This window comes from Saccharomyces cerevisiae, chromosome XVI (genome assembly GCF_000146045.2).
Source record: "Saccharomyces cerevisiae S288C chromosome XVI, complete sequence".
In the NCBI taxonomy this organism is placed as follows: Eukaryota; Fungi; Ascomycota; class Saccharomycetes; order Saccharomycetales; family Saccharomycetaceae; genus Saccharomyces; species Saccharomyces cerevisiae.
Window position 1 is genome coordinate 179271 of NC_001148.4, and position 20120 is coordinate 199390.

The following is a 20120-nucleotide window of genomic DNA, read 5'->3' on the forward strand; positions in this document are numbered from 1 at the left end:
ACATATATGTCATTTAAGGCAACTATCACCGAGTCGGGGAAGCAGAATATCTGGTTTCGTGCGATATATGTGTTATCTACAATTCAGGATGATATCAAGATTACAGTGACAACAAATGAGTTAATTGCTTGGTCAATGAACGAGACAGATACTACTCTTTGTCAGGTTAGGTTTCAGAAAAGCTTTTTTGAGGAGTATGAGTTTAAACCACATGAGATTGTATTTGGAGAAAATGGGGTTCAAGTTATAGAAGATACGTACGGCAATAGTCATAAGTTATACTCCTTCCGTGTTAATGGAAGACACCTAACAACTATATCAAGAAAGCCGGATGGTGATGGCATCAAATCATTCACAATTGCGGTAAACAACACTTCTACCTGTCCTGAATCACTTGCAAATAGATTGATTGTGGTGATTGAAATGGATTCGTTAATAGTCAAAGAATACTGTCCCCAATTCCAGCCAATAAAATACGATCCCATAATAATCAACCTTAAGTACAAAAGGAGGTTTTTGGATGTTTTTGGAACTGCTGCCTCCGATCGGAATCCACAGGAGCCCTTGGACCCTAAGCTATTGGACGTTTTTACAAATACAGAGCGTGAGCTAACATCAGCCTTATTTAACGAAGAAGTGGAATCAGACATACGTAAAAGGAATCAGTTAACGGCTGCTGATGAGATTAATTACATTTGTTGTAATTCAACTTTATTGAAGAATTTTTTAGACAACTGCAATGTTAATGTAACCGATGAAGTAAAATTGGAAATTAACGTACATAGGCTAAGCATAACTGCATTCACCAAGGCCGTCTACGGCAAAAATAACGACCTTTTAAGAAATGCGTTAAGCATGAGTAACACTATCAGTACGCTCGATCTTGAGCATTATTGCTTATTTACAACAATCGAAGATGAAAAACAAGATAAGCGATCACATAGTAAGCGTAGAGAGCATATGAAAAGTATAATATTCAAATTGAAGGACTTCAAAAACTTCATAACGATAGGTCCATCCTGGAAGACTACCCAGGACGGAAATGATAATATAAGTTTATGGTTTTGCCACCCAGGGGACCCTATTCTTATGCAAATGCAAAAACCGGGCGTAAAATTAGAATTGGTTGAAGTTACTGACAGTAACATTAACGATGATATTTTAGAAGGAAAATTCATAAAAACAGCAATCTCTGGCTCCAAAGAAGAGGCCGGACTGAAAGACAACAAAGAAAGCTGCGAAAGTCCATTAAAAAGCAAAACTGCTTTAAAGAGAGAAAACCTGCCACACTCTGTGGCTGGAACTCGAAACAGTCCTTTGAAAGTGTCGTATCTGACCCCTGATAATGGAAGCACAGTTGCTAAGACCTATAGAAATAACACGGCAAGAAAATTATTCGTGGAAGAACAAAGCCAAAGTACGAATTACGAACAAGATAAGCGGTTCCGGCAGGCTAGTTCAGTTCATATGAACATGAATCGGGAACAAAGTTTTGACATTGGTACGACTCATGAAGTGGCCTGTCCACGTAATGAGAGCAATTCTTTAAAAAGATCCATAGCAGATATTTGTAATGAAACTGAAGACCCCACCCAACAATCTACATTTGCAAAAAGGGCAGACACCACTGTGACATGGGGAAAAGCGTTACCAGCTGCAGATGATGAGGTTTCATGCAGCAATATCGATAGAAAAGGAATGCTCAAGAAAGAAAAATTGAAGCATATGCAAGGTCTGTTGAATTCCCAGAATGACACAAGTAATCACAAGAAACAGGACAATAAAGAGATGGAAGATGGGCTGGGTCTAACACAAGTAGAAAAGCCAAGGGGTATATTTGACTAAAACCATAATGCAAAATCAGTATAAAGGCGTGTAAATATTAGATGAAGTAGCAATTATCATGATAATATCGATCGCTGTTTTTTTTTTTTTTTCTGTCTCAATTTGGTGAGCGTGCGGCTGATGGTCCATCACGGTCGGGGAACAAACTAAAATTTTCAATAGCATAATATCTCTATATTGCATAGCTTTTTACTTAATAGGAACTTAAAAATTTCATTGATGCTATTATATTTAACTCATAAGTCAATCTCTTTTTCCATTTTGATTAGCTTATTGCGACATGGACTATGAATTATAATAACTTTGAAAATTCGAAGGGTGATGGACATTCTAGGCTTCCCAAACCTACATACTCCGGAACGCTATCAGATGGCTATGATGAATCGAAAATTAAAAGGCAAAAAACAGACTCTGCTTTTAATGCAGCTTACTCACCTCATATGTATCCGAACTCTCCGTATTATGAAGGTTCATGGAATACCGGTTATACTCCTCAACTTCATCATGTAGCCCCTCATAATCAATATTTCCATCCAATACAACCGTCCACTCAGTACAATTATACGAGTCCTCCCAATTATACAGAAAATTACATACCGCCAGTTCATCAGAATATATCTTATGCACCAGCGCTTAATTTACAGAAGTGGCCATCATCATATTGTGAAAACACTCAAGCCTTAAAGAATGATAAAGATTACCAAACATCAATTAGTTATGAAGATGTTGCAATACCGACCGTAAAGGAAATACAATTGATTGAGAAAAACAGAGGGAAAGATACGTTTATGAATGAAATAAGTCCAGTACCATCAAGCAAGGATCAAGCATCTGCGGAGCCTACAGAAATCCCAAGAAAGGATCCCGAGCTGGCAAATTCTAATGCCGAAGATGATCATAATAACTTAGGGCTAGAAGATGATGATCGTGATGAGCAGTTAGAATCAGAGGGGTTGGGTAAGGTGGTTTTGGTTCCTGGAACCTCCATAGCATTGATTACTGATGAAGATGTTAAAAAGTGGAGAGAAGAAAGAAAAAAAATGTGGCTACTGAAAATATCCAATAACAAACAGAAACATATGCAAGAAATGGGCATAAAGGAAGATGAACTGAAGAGCCAACCTAGCATTTTCAAAGAGTCAAGGAAAGAAAAGCAATTTATACAGAGTATTCAAAATCAAGTGCAGAGAGGAAATCCGAAGATTGACTTGAACTTGAAATTGATACAGCGAGAATTCGCAAACGAAAACTCCCAACTTTTGGACTTTATAAGAGAATTGGGAGATGTAGGATTACTTGAATATGAGCTATCTCAACAAGAAAAAGATGTACTTTTTGGGAGCTCTGAAGATAATAATAAAAATCATTACAAACCAAATTACAAAAACAGGAAACCTAATCTGAGTAGAGCCAACTTTACTAGAAATAAGTAATAGAATAGCAAATATTGATATACATGGAAGAGTACATGCAAAGGTGCGTAAAAAAAAATAAGTCAGATAAAACTAATTACTGTTTAGAAATCATGAGTATATGAAACTAATTTTGAAGAGCTTTAACTGCTAGGTTACTTAAAACAGTAGTTACAGCAGCACCAAGGAACGAACCGAAAATGGCACCTTGGTAAAATGAACCCTTATTCTCTCTCTGTACTTTACTTTCAGAAGCGTCTTTTTTCTTACTTTTCGTTCGTGATTTTGTGGAAGATGTTGTCGTTTTGTGCTTCCTGACTCTACCAGGCGACACAGCCTTCTTAATGTGTTGTTCATTATTAACTAATGACTTTTTATTAAGCGGTCCACCGTTTTTGGCTTTATTTATAACGAACCCATCAGCAGAGTTTGAACTTGCATCTGTCAGTTTATGCACTCTAAGTTTTTCTTGGTCGTTGTTTTTCTTCAGTGTAATCAATGCAGCGTTGTCTTCTTTCATTGCTGTCATTTTTTGGAGAAGTATTTATATATTTATTAGTTATTTAATGTGTTTATAAATTTATCTTGAGGCTGGTGAAATCTATTCCAAGTATTTTAAATATGTTTGCAAATGCGAGTCTACTACTTTGGTTCCATATGATGTCAGTTTTACAACAATTTATACTAGAGATAGCCAATATACTTGTTTCAGTTCTGTTTTGCCGTAATGGAATTATAGCTCCGACAAATGTAATCTTATGCACTGAAATTCAATCCATTGTGACAAGAATTATGTATTTTAGTTCTTATTTGATTTATTTCGACGCCTCGCGCGCGCTCTTAGAATCCGGCCCGACAAAGGATCTGAAACAAGTATAAATCAAATGGCCAATATAATGTCAAGCCTGTTTTATGTGGCAATGTTTAGACAGAAAATCACGCCTGTAGGGGTCCACATATCTCCAGAATAATTAGAGAGTCGGTGTCCTTATGAGATCTTCCTTAAAGCGAACAGATTGATTAATCATGTTTTACGCGAGGATATACGATAAAAACAAGTGAACAGCTCTTACATAACAACGCACTCACTTTTCTCTTTTTCAGAAGCTTTTGCATTGAGAAGGCTGCTTCTTCGCTTAAACTTGTCTTTTTTGACTGGTGCGTGTATTTCTGAGTTTTTTTTGTGAGAATGGATTTTCCTTTTTGCTTCAAATTTCGTAACACGTTCTTGTTCTTGTTCCTGTAACTGTTTGGCTAGTTCTTTATCGTTTTCAATTTGCTGAATTTCTTCAAGTAGCAAATTTCCAGTTCCAAAATCACGTTCAATGTCAGTTGACAATTGCTGTCCATTTACCTCTGCTGCACTAAAGTTACCGGCAAAAAAAGCATCGCAGGAGCCGTCCACCGAATCTAGGGATTGCCATACAATATCTTTACAATTTTTATAACCAAAGTCCGTAACCAATGTGTATAATCGATCTTCGTATTTGAACAATGTAGAAAAATGGTCATTTCTGAATAAAATGGAGAATTTGTTGTGTAGCAGCTTTTCTCTCAATCGTAGGAGTCCAAAGGCGGTCAACTGAGTCGGTGATTCGTTCAAAAACAGACCCAAATGCATGGCATCACGTAAAACTTCGTCCGAGTTTTCATCTTGGGAAATTCCACAATTTATATCAGCTGCTTGTGTTAAGATTCTCTGCGCAGATTCATAAGAATAATGAGATAGTTTCTCATCAATGTTTTCATTTATGAAACTGTTGATAACCCAGCCATGGACAACATCAACGTTAAACAATCGAAATATTGACATCTCTTTAGTATTTTCAAAAGACCCATTAAACTCAGGGTTAATATTTAAACCTTCATGTAATCTAGGTAACAAACTTAGTAACTCACTTATATCAGTACTAGGTTTATCTGTAACTTGTAAAGCGATATCTGCTAAGACTTCAATAAGTTCTTTTAAAGATATTTGACTTCCCTTATTTACCAACCTTATTAACTCATTGGAAAAACGTGTATGATCTGGTGAAAGTATTAGAATATTTGCAAGTGCTAACAAGGCACAAGGTCCGTTTTCGTTTTGCAGTAATATTCGATGGTTTTGACCATTAATTTTGACACTTTTAGTCGTGAAACTTAAATCCATGAAAAGATATTGCAATAAACAAGAATTGCAGTGATGTGAATCTACTTTGAGCTGTTCTTTAAAGCGCCTTGTAGAATGGGCATTTTGTCCAACGTTTTCAAGACCCTTTTTTCGTACTGCTCGCTGTTAATACTGCGAAACTAAAATAAACGACAGGCAGATGACTAAAACAAATCAAACAAGAACCTCTAGGGAAAGGTGTCCTAAGCGCGGAACTTCTTTTCGTTATGGGGTAAATAGAGCGGTACTTAATAATCTGTTTACAAAGCAATTTTACAAAGTTTTGATATAAGAACATTTAACTAAAGAGAAGAAAAAGAAATGAAAAGCCATTCTCTTGGCAGAGGAAACAAATGAAGAGGTGCGTGTAAGTGAAATAAATAGACCAAATAGCATTTGATAAGGAAGAAATAAAAGAAATTTATAACAGGGTAAAGAGTTTTTCGTTCTGAAAGAGATGCAGCAATAGTAAGAATTAAGTCCTAGTCCAATTTGGGAAGGGAAAACGATTAAAGCATAAACCGCTATGTCGAATTTATGCAAACCATATCAATCTACTTTCCTTAAAAATTTTTCGTCCAATTAAAAGAATTCAAGTATAATGTACAAGAAATGGAAAAGATTGAAAAAAGGGAGTCTATTTTTGTAGTTTTGCTAAACTATCTAATAGACTTTGAACATTATTGCCAGCAGGTTGCTGTTGCTGTTGCTGTTGCTGTTGTTGTTGTTGTTGTTGTTGTTGAGGTGGCGGAGGTTGGTGTGACATTGGTGGGGCAGAGGGTTTTGCAGATATATTTTGACCATTGTAATTGGTACTCATAGGAGGGGGAGAGGATGAGTTCATAGAGGAATATCCACCCAACTGTTGTTGCTGTTGTTGAGGAGCCTGGCCTTGCATTGATTGTATTAAACCAACCAATTGCTGCTGAGCATGAGGTTGTTGTTGCTGTTGTTGGGCCATTGAAAGCAAATTCGATACAACGTTAGGTGGAAGGTTTTGAATGGCAGATAATAGTTGTTGCTGGTCCATTGGAGTTTGAGAAGGTGGTTGAGGAGGCGGACCAGCCTGATAACGACCATACCCTTGAGGAATTTGTTGTTGTGGAGGTGGTGGTGGAATAGAAGTCTGGTAGCGACCGTAGCTCTGATTCATTGGAATTGGAGGTTGAGAACCATATCCTTGGTCATGGGATGGTGGTGGCATCCCATAATTACCATATGGCTGTTGCTGTTGTTGTTGTGGAGGAGGCATACTGTAACCCTGGTAATAGTTTGTTTGAGGAGGAGGTCCGACAGCTGGGCCGTTTGGAACAGGAAGAGGAGGAGCGCCATATATGTTTTGCTGATGGCTCATAGCACGGTAATCAGTAGGACGAGAATTATTTCTGTTGTTTTTGATGTTATTAAAAATGGCAACTGCGTCATCAGCGGATATGCTAATATATTCATCAAATTTCGTTTCACCTTGTGAGCCTTTGTAGAAAGTTTGAACATCTACATTGTGTGTTTTATTAACTAAAACAACGCCCCACACCCCATTATATGCGGCATCATTGATAAGCTTTCCCAGTTCCATTCTTGGTTTCAAGAAAATCATATCAGTTTCCAAACCAGTCCCGTCCCTAAACCTGTTGAAAACCTCAATGGCATACGTACGATCTGCGGTTCTTTTAACGAAAATGTTGCAAGAAACGGTGTGTCTTCTGGATTTCTTGTAGCCAGCACCATTGTCGTCATTGTACATGTCACCAGATTCAGTTTGAAATGGTCGTTTTGCGGAAGAAATAAAAGTAGAACTACTGTTTGTACCGTGATCACCATGATCAAATTGAGGACGAGCATTCGAGCTAGAAACTTCCAGGATCAACTTTTTGCCAAAGTTCATTTCTTGAGACTCGCATTCAATTGCATCTCTAACGCTTTGAGGGTTGTCAAACTGAATGAATCCAAAGGCATTTTTGATATTGATTTGCATGATATGACCGTATGGAGAGAAAATCCTAAATAAATCCTCCTTAGAAACGTTCTTTAGCGGCAAATTACCAATGAATAATCTTGACTTCGGAGGAATATTGTGCATCTCGGTGATTTTATTTTCACCGTGCAAATAGGCTGCATAACGGTCGTGTTCTTCTTCGGTAATCGGCTTAGATAAATCCGCCCTAGGAAATCTCATACGTCTTTGGGCATCTGACAATGGAGGTTTTCTTTGATCATTGCTTCTTGCGCCGCTTGTGGCTGAGGCGCTAGCTGTTGTTGAGATAGTACTATCATGAGGAGGTACGGAAAGAGCTGTGTCAGAATTTGAATTTAACATTGCTAAAATCGCAGACATCTTTTCTTCTTGAGGTAAATGTTGAAACTGAGGCAAATTTAGCATGTTACTGTCCATAATGTACTTGACTTGCTTTTGTAAAAGATCGTAATTAACATTTTCCATATTAGTTGGAAAGTGAGTATTATCATTTTCTTCACGAGTTATTTTTTTTATAGCTTCATCTACGTCCTTTTGTTCTTTTTCCAATGTTTCACGGCGAAGTTCGACCTCTTTATCTTTGGTTTTATCCTTTTTGTCTTCCTCATCCTCACCGTCTTCAGCGGCACTATCTGAGCCTACCGAACTGTTGTCGTTGCCTTCTTCTTCTTCTTCTTCTTCTTCTTCTTCATCATCATCGTCGTCATCATCATCATCGTCATCATCCTCTTCTTCCTCTTCTTCCTCTTCATTATCATCATCGTCATCATCATTTCCGCCTTTTTGTTGATGTTCTTCTTCTTCTTCTTCTTCTGTGTTTATTACTTCCCCGTTTTCCTCTCCTTTTTCCTCCTTATCTTCCTCCTCTTCATCGTTCACATCTTCCAGTTCGTGTTGTTCTTCATTTTCCTCCTCCCTTTCGGCTTCTCTTTCTTCCTCTGGGGCGTCAAATTCGATTCCATCGTCTGCGCTTGAGTTATTCATCAATTCATTCTCGTTAGAGTTACTATCGACGGATAGTTCAGGTGAAGGAATATCTTGAACATCACTGTTATGGTTTTCATCTGACATGGCTTGCAGATGGTTATTATATTATGAAAGGACAGTCCGGGAAAAACGTAAGTCAATTATTATATTTTGACCAAAGAAAATCGCTTGTTGCTGTGCAGAATCTAATAAAGATGCTCAAGATAGCTTTTATTAGACCTTCATTTAGAAGTGGCAAAATCAAATGAATTGTTTTTTGTCCTTTGCTTCTTCCGCTTCATTTTCTCTTCAACAATTCAGGGTTACACTCAATCACGTGGGATACCATAATTTATCGTTCTACAAAAAAATGCAAGCACGAACTAGGGCGGTAGTTAGGAAGCGAATAAGAATAGCGCTTTTTCGTTTCAATTTGGAATATTAAAGAGTGATATTATTAATGGTTTTCTTTTTTGGAATGTGATCTATATACATATTTAAATAGTCTCTTTTGTATTTGTGGTGTCATAATGAAACTGCATCACACCAGATGCTTACCCATACAGAAAGTCGATTGATTATGAAACTTGAAGTAGCGAAGATTACGGCACTCGAAAATAAATAAAAAGAGGAAATAAAAGAGATAGAATACAACTTATCAAAAGTTCCAGATAGCCCGTACCTGTTTAAATCTTTTTACTTAAAGCATCCTTCCTCTTTAACTCCTGCTCATGAGCAAGCTGAAGCTTGTGTTGCTGTACAGCTGGTGAATCAGAATCCACTGAATGTGCTGGACATGGCAGCACAGAACCGATGGCCACTGATGCGAATGCAATGAGAAATGTAGAAAAGTATAGGTTATTGACTATTTTGTTTCTAGTGACTGCTCTCATGATATGTGTCTGAATTAAACTAATTGGCCTTCCGTGCCTGTAAATTCAATAAATAAATAGGATGTTAAATTTTCCTAATGTGTCTCGAGGTGCTTATGTTATCGTGCAAGCGCTGAGTTCGAAACGCTGTTTTGATGAATATCCTATATATATCAAAAGTACAAACACGGGGAAAGAGAGCCATCCCATCAAAAAAAATAAAAAAAGAAAACCCTTGCAGAAGGAGAACTGGTGTAGAGGTTTCCGGTCTTAATGGACTTAAGCACGTGACTTTTAAAACCCATGCATCGGTTACTATGGTTACCATTACTTACGATTTTTTTTTTTTCGTTATGAACCCTGTGCCCGAGGGGTTTTCAGGCACATAGATCAAAGTTCTACTCGTTTACCTGTAATCTTGGCGCGTTTAGGTCTCTTTTTTTTTCTTTTTTTTTTCTTCTTTTTTCATTTGTACTGCGTTATAGTTGTTTATGGAAGGTACCAATGGTGAATATGGAAAAAATGAAGTCAAATAGAAGAAGAAAGAGAAGCTAGCTTTGAGGTAGGTACTGTTTTGAGGGTTTTTGGGTGCTTCAAATTTGTCTTCTCAACTACCTTATTATAGGGCTCAAAAATAATTGACGTCATCGCTACAAGTCAGATGTCGATGTTAAGAATCTGGAGTTGCATCGTACATTTCTTTTCCGTGCAGGCACTTGATTCACGAATAAAGCCAGACATTGAATTCAAAAGGCGACAAAGGATATTTATCAATTCATCTAAAGAAGAGAATGGTTCATCTTCTAGTGCCGTTACTGTTACCCGTAACCCTGTGCTCAGCTCTAATAGCCCATCTCCTCCGCTATGGAATACATGGGAATTTAGACTATATTATTTGGCGTTCACCGTAGTAGTTCCTTTCATGATAAAGGCGGCATTGGCTACGAGCTCCGAGTCTAATCCAAACTACTATAAATTCAGCGGACTGCTAGCCCATGGTTGGATTCTGGGCCGCAAAGTGGATAACAGCGATCCTCAGTATAGGTTTTTTAGATCCAATTTTTTTTTGTTGGCCATCTTAATATTACTACAAATTATATTAAAAAAGGTTTTTGTTAAATTTAGTAAAATTCCGAAAACAAAATTCGATTTTGCGTGTGGATTAGTTTTTGTCTGTTTCATGTACGGGATCAATTCTGTTAAGCTCTTTACGCATGCTTTTATTTTCTTCACTTTGGCACATTCGCTAAAGAGAAAGCGTTTGATAGCCGCTTTTGCGATTTGGTCCTATGGTATCTTTACACTATTCATCAATCAAAAAATGAAAAATCTCCCCTTTAATAATATTGCTATCATCCTAAGTCCCATGGATCAATGGTATAAGGGTATCGTTCCTCGATGGGATTTTTTTTTCAATTTTACATTATTGCGTTTGTTAAGTTACTCCATGGATTTTTTGGAAAGATGGCATGAACAATTGAGCCGCCAACCTTCGATAGATTACGATGATAGACGACCTGAATTCAGAAAAAGTTTATCTGGTTCTACTCTACAAACCATTTATGAGTCAGGTAAGAATGTTCTGGAGGAAAAGGAACGACTGGTAGCAGAACATCACATCCAGGATTACAACTTTATCAATTTTATCGCTTATATTACTTACGCGCCATTGTTTTTAGTGGGCCCAATTATCACTTTTAATGACTACCTTTATCAATCAGAAAATAAGCTTCCTTCGCTAACGAAAAAAAACATAGGCTTCTATGCCCTCAAAGTATTTTCGAGTTTGCTTTTGATGGAAATTATCCTACATTATATCTATGTGGGTGCAATAGCAAGGACCAAGGCATGGAACAATGATACACCCTTGCAACAGGCTATGATCGCGCTGTTCAACTTGAACATTATGTATTTAAAACTTTTGATCCCATGGAGGCTCTTTCGGCTGTGGGCCATGGTCGATGGTATTGATGCACCTGAAAATATGCTACGATGTGTGGATAATAATTATAGTACAGTGGGATTCTGGAGAGCCTGGCATACAAGTTTTAACAAGTGGGTAATCCGTTACATCTATGTTCCATTTGGCGGGTCCAATAACAAAATATTAACGAGCTTTGCCGTATTCTCATTTGTAGCAATATGGCATGACATCCAATTACGAGTGTTGTTTTGGGGGTGGTTAACAGTCCTTTTATTATTAGGCGAAACCTACATTACTAACTGTTTTAGTAGATATAGATTCAGAAGCTGGTACAGGTTTGTTTGCGGTATCGGTGCTGCAATAAATATTTGCATGATGATGATTATTAATGTCTATGGATTTTGCTTGGGTGCAGAGGGAACGAAGCTTCTATTGAAGGGCATATTTAACAATTCACATAGTCCGGAGTTTTTGACTGCGGTAATGGTAAGCCTATTTATTGCTGTTCAGGTAATGTTTGAGATTAGAGAAGAAGAAAAAAGACATGGCATCAACTTGAAATGTTGATCTAGTTATTAGATAAGCTATGAAAGTCAATCCTTTTAATCGAGAATGTAAATATGTGGAATACACAATTTTAACCAAAGTACTATATATGCGTTACAAGTAATTTAAATTTAAGTTCACCGAAGTAAAACTAACTGCAAGATTGTTACAAAGAACAATGCACTATTTAAATCACACAATGGCTATTGAAAACTGTAACTGTCAGAAATGCTGCATGTATCTATATGCATCACTAAGTTGCGACTTTTAAGAAACTTCCACAGTTCTCAACTCTTCTTTGTGCTTTTCACACATTTTCACAATTTTCCGAAATCTCCAAATTGAAAAAAAAATAAAAATAAAAAAAGGCAGGAGAAGACTAAGTATTCATTATTCGCTGTTTCATAAATAAAAGGATAAAAAGGTTAAGGATACTGATTAAAATGTTTGTCAGGGTTAAATTGAATAAACCAGTAAAATGGTATAGGTTCTATAGTACGTTGGATTCACATTCCCTAAAGTTACAGAGCGGCTCGAAGTTTGTAAAAATAAAGCCAGTAAATAACTTGAGGAGTAGTTCATCAGCAGATTTCGTGTCCCCACCAAATTCCAAATTACAATCTTTAATCTGGCAGAACCCTTTACAAAATGTTTATATAACTAAAAAACCATGGACTCCATCCACAAGAGAAGCGATGGTTGAATTCATAACTCATTTACATGAGTCATACCCCGAGGTGAACGTCATTGTTCAACCCGATGTGGCAGAAGAAATTTCCCAGGATTTCAAATCTCCTTTGGAGAATGATCCCAACCGACCTCATATACTTTATACTGGTCCTGAACAAGATATCGTAAACAGAACAGACTTATTGGTGACATTGGGAGGTGATGGGACTATTTTACACGGCGTATCAATGTTCGGAAATACGCAAGTTCCTCCGGTTTTAGCATTTGCTCTGGGCACTCTGGGCTTTCTATCACCGTTTGATTTTAAGGAGCATAAAAAGGTCTTTCAGGAAGTAATCAGCTCTAGAGCCAAATGTTTGCATAGAACACGGCTAGAATGTCATTTGAAAAAAAAGGATAGCAACTCATCTATTGTGACCCATGCTATGAATGACATATTCTTACATAGGGGTAATTCCCCTCATCTCACTAACCTGGACATTTTCATTGATGGGGAATTTTTGACAAGAACGACAGCAGATGGTGTTGCATTGGCCACTCCAACGGGTTCCACAGCATATTCATTATCAGCAGGTGGATCTATTGTTTCCCCATTAGTCCCTGCTATTTTAATGACACCAATTTGTCCTCGCTCTTTGTCATTCCGACCACTGATTTTGCCTCATTCATCCCACATTAGGATAAAGATAGGTTCCAAATTGAACCAAAAACCAGTCAACAGTGTGGTAAAACTTTCTGTTGATGGTATTCCTCAACAGGATTTAGATGTTGGTGATGAAATTTATGTTATAAATGAGGTCGGCACTATATACATAGATGGTACTCAGCTTCCGACGACAAGAAAAACTGAAAATGACTTTAATAATTCAAAAAAGCCTAAAAGGTCAGGGATTTATTGTGTCGCCAAGACCGAGAATGACTGGATTAGAGGAATCAATGAACTTTTAGGATTCAATTCTAGCTTTAGGCTGACCAAGAGACAGACTGATAATGATTAAACGCTCTGAATGCAAAGATTCAATGAGATTCTCTAAGAATTCTATTGATAAGATTTAAAGGTATTTGACAAGTAGAGATCTTTATTTTTTCTTGCATTTTGTCTAGAGAAATCTCAACTGACATACTCGACATGAAATTTTTGGTATTGTGTCTTTTATTCTATTGCTTTAAGAAAACTGTGACATATAGGGAAGACATGCTTAACAAGAAGATATAATTATATAATATATATATTATTAATAATAACATCCTTACTGCAGTCCTGTTGTGGGAGAAAATGGAGAGAGACTATGTTTCGTATCAATTCCTAAAATCAAAAAAAAAAAAAAAAAAAAGTTAAACAAGCACTCGCTGTTCATTTGTTTTACAAGTATTCATACTCTAATAGGTCATTGAGCTTCTTTTCTTGAGGAGAGATCCAATTTGAAGTCGGAATAAGATTTGCTTTCATTAGCGTAGGCAATAATTATGAGATAAATGGTGCAGCACTATTAAGTAGTGTGGATTTCAATAATTTCCGAATTAGGAATAAATGCGCTAAATAGACATCCCGTTCTCTTTGGTAATCTGCATAATTCTGATGCAATATCCAACAACTATTTGTGCAATTATTTAACAAAATCCAATTAACTTTCCTAATTAGTCCTTCAATAGAACATCTGTATTCCTTTTTTTTATGAACACCTTCCTAATTAGGCCATCAACGACAGTAAATTTTGCCGAATTTAATAGCTTCTACTGAAAAACAGTGGACCATGTGAAAAGATGCATCTCATTTATCAAACACATAATATTCAAGTGAGCCTTACTTCAATTGTATTGAAGTGCAAGAAAACCAAAAAGCAACAACAGGTTTTGGATAAGTACATATATAAGAGGGCCTTTTGTTCCCATCAAAAATGTTACTGTTCTTACGATTCATTTACGATTCAAGAATAGTTCAAACAAGAAGATTACAAACTATCAATTTCATACACAATATAAACGATTAAAAGAATGAGATTTCCTTCAATTTTTACTGCAGTTTTATTCGCAGCATCCTCCGCATTAGCTGCTCCAGTCAACACTACAACAGAAGATGAAACGGCACAAATTCCGGCTGAAGCTGTCATCGGTTACTTAGATTTAGAAGGGGATTTCGATGTTGCTGTTTTGCCATTTTCCAACAGCACAAATAACGGGTTATTGTTTATAAATACTACTATTGCCAGCATTGCTGCTAAAGAAGAAGGGGTATCTTTGGATAAAAGAGAGGCTGAAGCTTGGCATTGGTTGCAACTAAAACCTGGCCAACCAATGTACAAGAGAGAAGCCGAAGCTGAAGCTTGGCATTGGCTGCAACTAAAGCCTGGCCAACCAATGTACAAAAGAGAAGCCGACGCTGAAGCTTGGCATTGGCTGCAACTAAAGCCTGGCCAACCAATGTACAAAAGAGAAGCCGACGCTGAAGCTTGGCATTGGTTGCAGTTAAAACCCGGCCAACCAATGTACTAAGCCCGACTGATAACAACAGTGTAGATGTAACAAAGTCGACTTTGTTCCCACTGTACTTTTAGCTCGTACAAAATACAATATACTTTTCATTTCTCCGTAAACAACATGTTTTCCCATGTAATATCCTTTTCTATTTTTCGTTCCGTTACCAACTTTACACATACTTTATATAGCTATTCACTTCTATACACTAAAAAACTAAGACAATTTTAATTTTGCTGCCTGCCATATTTCAATTTGTTATAAATTCCTATAATTTATCCTATTAGTAGCTAAAAAAAGATGAATGTGAATCGAATCCTAAGAGAATTCAACAGCGTAAAATACAAAGAGGATAACGACAACGAAAAAAAATACACTCCCTGATTATGATGCCTCTGAGCTTGACATTTTCGTTGTCAACCAAGAAAACCATGAGCCAAAAAAGCGTCCTAACGCTCCCAGTAGCTTTTTCAAAACACTTTCATAATCTTCAGTATTGGCATCGCCTTCTTTTACAATTGACTTAGCGTTTTGATCGGCGGGTTTATCTATTTTCTGTATTTCTTCTTGTTCGGACATATCCGTATTTTCAGTATCAGAACCGTTGATCTCATGTTCTGATTCTTGCGTGTCGGTGACGTCTGTATCTTCATTAACTCTTGTGTTATCATTATCATTACCTTCAGATAGATTGTCTAAACCTTTGTCCTGTTTATTCTCTGTCTGTTCCTGAGAAAAGTTTGGAGAGAGCTCCTTATTCTCTTCTTTTGGATCTCTTTCTACTGGAACTTCGTTCAATGGAGCATGTTCATACTTTCTTTCTTTCCTGGTAGTCTCTTTTGCAAAAGCAGAACCATCTTGCGAAATAGCTGTTTTAGGGGAAGGAAACGTTACATTACCTTTTAAAGAAGGAGTTGGCGTCTCAGGGCCCTCATAGTACAACTCTGACCCATTTTCATTTGTATTGTGTGCAGTTTTGTCGCCCTCGTCCTTTTCTTCACCAGCGCTTCCGCCGTCCTCTTCGTTATTTAAAGTAGCAACATTGTTTTCATTGCTGTGCTCGTCCACCTCCTTTGGATACTCATCATCGGCAAACCAGTTACCGTTCTGATCTATAAATTTGAAATGTACCTTATCTTTATCATTATGTTTGGTTACCGAAGATTCATCAAATTTGTATTCCCATTTCCCGCTACTGGTATTTATTTTCATGGGTACACCTTCCCAATTGGTAAACTCCCCAGCGATCTTCAACTCTGGAAAGTCTTCCGCCGGATGATCAAATACAATGGTGACCATTATTTAGTTGCTTTGCCTATCTTAATGTTACAACCAAGTATGTATGTATGTACGTACGTATGCAAAGAAGTGGATATAGAGAAGGAAAGTAGGGGAGAGAGGGAAAGAACAAAAAAATTGAAGTTATTTGAGATAGTCTTGTATTATTTATCTGTATGTACACCGTATTGGTGGAACATCACTGCCAAATTTTTTATCCCATTTTCACATAGTTCCCCTTAAAAGAAACTTTGTTAGTATCTTTAACCCTTTACACTGTGGGGGTAAAATATTACCGCTTCGGAGATTTCTTTGACAGGGGAGCAGGGAAAAAGCGATGAGTGAAAGAAAGGGAATGCGATGATAAAGATGATAATGTTGCAAACGGTGAGAAACTTGCAGATCGCAGTGGCTAATTCTTAATCTTTATATTTTAACAAGACTTCTAAACGTAAACCGCAGATTGCTGCATACATACAAGGATACACACACACAGACGGACACTAAACATCTACGTACATACATATACATATATACATAATGTTTAACGTGATTGGTGGGGGACGTTACCACATCTATCCTTGCCAAAGTTTATTTTGAGATCTTTGAAATAGGGGTTAGACTTAATCTTGTCTAAGGCTAAAATAGCATTACTGATGTTAGTATAATTGATGAAACAACAGTTCTTCTCAGGCAAGAAATTGATTTGTTCCACTTCCCCATATTGCTGAAAGATATGTCTTAAGTTGCTTTCGGTGAAGACACGTTCATCTCTTAGGGAATCGCCGACAAAATCAATATTACCCACATAAACATTTCTTGAGGCACCATTACTGACTGCCAAGGCGAGCGCATTTGGTAATGGGCCGGAGTGTTTACCCCAGCCGACTTTGCAACGTTTTTTCTGGACTGTGAATCCATACAAAGAACTCATTGCATAAAACTGCGCAGCAGCAGTAGGATCAATGAATGTTACAAAACAGACGTATCGATCGTTCAATAGTTTTATACTTTGTAATAAACCTCCACGAACTGCATTACATATTTCTTCAATTTTAACATCCTTAGGCAAGCTGCCCAGGTAAACAGTCCTGTTACCCAAGTTATTGGGGCCGCCCGCAGATGTAGCAATTGCAGCAGCAGCAGCAGACTGTTGTAACAAAGCGTTAGATATAAATTCACGATCAGAAAACTCTATCATATGTTCCATACCAGGTTGTACACCTAGAAATTGAGCCGCATTATGTTGTTGAGTTTTGGTAATAAATGCACATCTGTCCTTTCCATAAAATATTCTCTTATTTTGATAGTATGGATTTCTAATTGGCAGATTCGTAACCACTTTTATAGCATTTAAAATAGACGCAAAATGAATAAAGGCGATTCCCTTTTCCTTGATAATTTTTATACAGTCAATTTCACCATATTCTTCTAAATCAACCCTCAATTGCTCCTCAGATAAATGTGATTCTTCGCCTTCAATCGTCATACGGCCAATGTATACATTTCTTGTGGCACCGTCCGTAGAGATTCTAGCCGCTACAATAGGATCAATTCGAGTTGGTTTCCCCCACCCGATTTTGATATCCCTGTCACCGATGTTCAAGCGCTTTAAAATTGCGTCTGAATGGAACAATAGTGCAGCACTTTCATCTATAAACGAAACGAATGCACACATCTTTTCAGGTATGATTTTGACGTCTTCAACGACACCACTTCTGACATGATCCAATAACTCTTTAACGCTTAGGTTTGGTGGCACATTACCCAAATAAACAGTTCTACTTGGGGCCGATGTAAAATTCAAAGGATTATTGGCTTGTGCATTAACTGGTAAAGGCGCATTTGCGTTGGTTACTGCAGTTGCAGTTGCCATAATAGTGGGTGACATGCCATCAGATAACACATTTGGATTCTCATCATCAAAAGGAGAGACTTCATTTGATGACCTTTCATATTCATAATAACGATTGTTATTGTGGACAACTTCGTTATCAATTTCGAAATTTTGTTCCTGTGAAAACCGTTGCTGTTGTGAATCATTTCGCTGCTTTGTCTGGAATTGAGTTGGTTGCTGTTGAATACGCTGATAATCAAAAATTCCGTCATTCTCGTAAAAGAACGAATCATTAGGCTCTCGTGTAAAGTCGGATGGTAAAAGAGTAAAATTACCATTCATAGGATACACAGCATCGCCAAAGTTTTGAGGGCCACTCGCATAAGTTTCTTGGTAAGGGCCGGAAGAACTGGACTGTTGATACATTGCAAAGTCATCGGAAGAAGGAAAAGGAGGGAACATGTTATTATTGTTATTATTATTACTGATATTATTATTGTTATTGTTATTGTTATTGTTATTATTATTGTTATAAGAAACCACCATGTTTTAATGCAATTGAAGTAGTATGTGATGGTGAAGAAAAAAAAAAATACAACGATAGTTCTTTGTTTTTCTTTAGGAAATATCTGAATAGAAAAGGCTTCAACGACCAGAATTGAAAAAATAAAATAGTATTAGCAAAGAAAAATATGATATTTTTTTTCAAAAAAAAAAAGAGTGTCCTTGAGAATTGAAGTTGGAAACGGATATTAATTAGACAAAAAAAATGATGAAGAAAGATAAAGTGAAAAATATGAGGCTGGAATGGACAGTTGAACCAATTAAGGAGCCTAATTGGTAAAGCAGAACAGGTGAGTCAGAAGACTTAAAAAGGGGCAAATATCAAATAACGGAAGAACGAAGAAAATAGAAGAATACAATGTTCAAAAGAAATGAAGCGTATGTGTATCTAAAGGAAAGGTACAGAGACTATCAGTTCTAGAAATTGTAAATTGGTAAAATAAACAGAGAAAGGAAGCTTAAGGAGAGAATTCAGTGGGGAATGTGACTCTGTGAAAATAATGTATAAGAGTGGGCAACGGTGTTCTCGTAGATATAGCGCTGTGCTGAACCAAGTTTAGTTTTTTTTACTTTCCACCAAAGGCAAAGAAACTGATTAATTTATTGCTGTGACGAAGGGATGGAGTATGATTGCGGTTGTGACTGAATCTCTTTGTAGACTTTCGGACAACCACAAGATCCACTTTCTGGTAAAGTTAATTTCAAGATCGTGTTTTTTTCTGTCTTTTCTTTCTCTTCTCATAGCCAAAATCGTACCACAAGGAAAAAAAGCACCGGGTTACCATGATGGTGGAATCCCACTGTAAGAACATAAGAATGATAAGTACGCAACTGCCACGGCAGTTGGAAGAAAGACATAGTCTGCCCTCATTCGGCGTGTATTATTGGACGTCAAGTTACCTTTTCCAAGTGTTTCCCTTTTTTGTCTTTTGAATTTGTCAATAGGGAGTGAAAGGTCCATAGTTCAAGGGCATTCCAAAAGTGAGGATAAAAAAAGCGTAGTCATAAACACTTCAACGGTGTTGCCGAGAATGACGACGGTCCGGTAGAAGGTGGTGCTTTTATCTATGTATTAGTTATTTACTATCTGCGTAACGAAACTATGATTTTTTTTTTCTCTCACCCAAGCCGAAATTAAAAATTCTGTCTTCGCACTTATTCCAAATAGAAAGGGAATGAATCGTGGAACTATTGGCATTGGGATATAGCCTCGATCTACTCGCATATAACGGCTACGGTTCATAGTACAAATCTCAGAATTTTTCAGCAAGCGAAAGGATTTCAAAGAATGTTTTTACAGACTCTCCGCCTAACTATGCCAAGGATGTTTTTGCACATGAAACCGTCCCCCATAACGATAACAAGGGCCTGCACAGTGCCCAGCCTCCTATCTGTTGCAGCTCCGCAACCAGCTCTTGTTGCAGCTAACAGACCTTTGGTTTTTAACAGAGGTTTCAAGGTCAGAACATCTGTCAAAAAGTTCTGCAGTGATTGCTACTTGGTAAGAAGAAAGGGAAGAGTATACATTTATTGCAAGTCGAATAAAAAACACAAACAGCGTCAAGGCTGAAAGATGTAAATCTC

General features: G+C 37.2%; 12 protein-coding genes across 12 annotated transcripts; 6 read left to right on the forward strand and 6 right to left on the reverse strand.

The window, feature by feature from the left end:
• Positions 1–6: 6 nt before the first annotated feature.
• DDC1 (Ddc1p) lies at positions 7–1845 on the forward strand (the record flags this gene model as incomplete). Its single annotated transcript, NM_001184008.1, has 1 exon — positions 7–1845. One exon carries the CDS (start codon positions 7–9, stop codon positions 1843–1845), a length of 1839 nt encoding a protein of 612 aa, NP_015130.1.
• Positions 1846–2132: 287 nt separating this feature from the next.
• Positions 2133–3278, forward strand: RSA1 (Rsa1p; the record flags this gene model as incomplete). The annotated part of the gene is made up of 1 exon (NM_001184007.1): positions 2133–3278. One exon carries the CDS (start codon positions 2133–2135, stop codon positions 3276–3278), a length of 1146 nt encoding a protein of 381 aa, NP_015131.1.
• Positions 3279–3384: 106 nt separating this feature from the next.
• Positions 3385–3786, reverse strand: PRM3 (pheromone-regulated protein PRM3; the record flags this gene model as incomplete). Its single annotated transcript, NM_001184006.1, has 1 exon — positions 3385–3786. The coding sequence occupies one exon, from the start codon at positions 3784–3786 to the stop codon at positions 3385–3387; it is 402 nt and encodes a 133-aa protein (NP_015132.1).
• A 540-nt stretch (positions 3787–4326) lies between these two features.
• On the reverse strand, positions 4327–5409 carry MIY2 (ubiquitinyl hydrolase 1; the record flags this gene model as incomplete). Its single annotated transcript, NM_001184005.1, has 1 exon — positions 4327–5409. One exon carries the CDS (start codon positions 5407–5409, stop codon positions 4327–4329), a length of 1083 nt encoding a protein of 360 aa, NP_015133.1.
• A 637-nt stretch (positions 5410–6046) lies between these two features.
• On the reverse strand, positions 6047–8455 carry NAB3 (Nab3p; the record flags this gene model as incomplete). Its single annotated transcript, NM_001184004.1, has 1 exon — positions 6047–8455. One exon carries the CDS (start codon positions 8453–8455, stop codon positions 6047–6049), a length of 2409 nt encoding a protein of 802 aa, NP_015134.1.
• Positions 8456–9036: 581 nt separating this feature from the next.
• COA2 (Coa2p) lies at positions 9037–9243 on the reverse strand (the record flags this gene model as incomplete). The annotated part of the gene is made up of 1 exon (NM_001184537.1): positions 9037–9243. The coding sequence occupies one exon, from the start codon at positions 9241–9243 to the stop codon at positions 9037–9039; it is 207 nt and encodes a 68-aa protein (NP_878179.1).
• A 640-nt stretch (positions 9244–9883) lies between these two features.
• Positions 9884–11713, forward strand: GUP2 (putative O-acyltransferase; the record flags this gene model as incomplete). The annotated part of the gene is made up of 1 exon (NM_001184003.1): positions 9884–11713. One exon carries the CDS (start codon positions 9884–9886, stop codon positions 11711–11713), a length of 1830 nt encoding a protein of 609 aa, NP_015135.1.
• A 422-nt stretch (positions 11714–12135) lies between these two features.
• Positions 12136–13380, forward strand: POS5 (NADH kinase; the record flags this gene model as incomplete). Its single annotated transcript, NM_001184002.1, has 1 exon — positions 12136–13380. The coding sequence occupies one exon, from the start codon at positions 12136–12138 to the stop codon at positions 13378–13380; it is 1245 nt and encodes a 414-aa protein (NP_015136.1).
• A 997-nt stretch (positions 13381–14377) lies between these two features.
• MF(ALPHA)1 (Mf(Alpha)1p) lies at positions 14378–14875 on the forward strand (the record flags this gene model as incomplete). The annotated part of the gene is made up of 1 exon (NM_001184001.1): positions 14378–14875. One exon carries the CDS (start codon positions 14378–14380, stop codon positions 14873–14875), a length of 498 nt encoding a protein of 165 aa, NP_015137.1.
• Positions 14876–15241: 366 nt separating this feature from the next.
• On the reverse strand, positions 15242–16156 carry UIP4 (Uip4p; the record flags this gene model as incomplete). Its single annotated transcript, NM_001184000.1, has 1 exon — positions 15242–16156. One exon carries the CDS (start codon positions 16154–16156, stop codon positions 15242–15244), a length of 915 nt encoding a protein of 304 aa, NP_015138.1.
• A 523-nt stretch (positions 16157–16679) lies between these two features.
• MRN1 (Mrn1p) lies at positions 16680–18518 on the reverse strand (the record flags this gene model as incomplete). The annotated part of the gene is made up of 1 exon (NM_001183998.1): positions 16680–18518. The coding sequence occupies one exon, from the start codon at positions 18516–18518 to the stop codon at positions 16680–16682; it is 1839 nt and encodes a 612-aa protein (NP_015140.1).
• A 1306-nt stretch (positions 18519–19824) lies between these two features.
• RTC6 (putative mitochondrial 54S ribosomal protein RTC6) lies at positions 19825–20106 on the forward strand (the record flags this gene model as incomplete). The annotated part of the gene is made up of 1 exon (NM_001184317.1): positions 19825–20106. The coding sequence occupies one exon, from the start codon at positions 19825–19827 to the stop codon at positions 20104–20106; it is 282 nt and encodes a 93-aa protein (NP_015141.1).
• Positions 20107–20120: the final 14 nt, after the last annotated feature.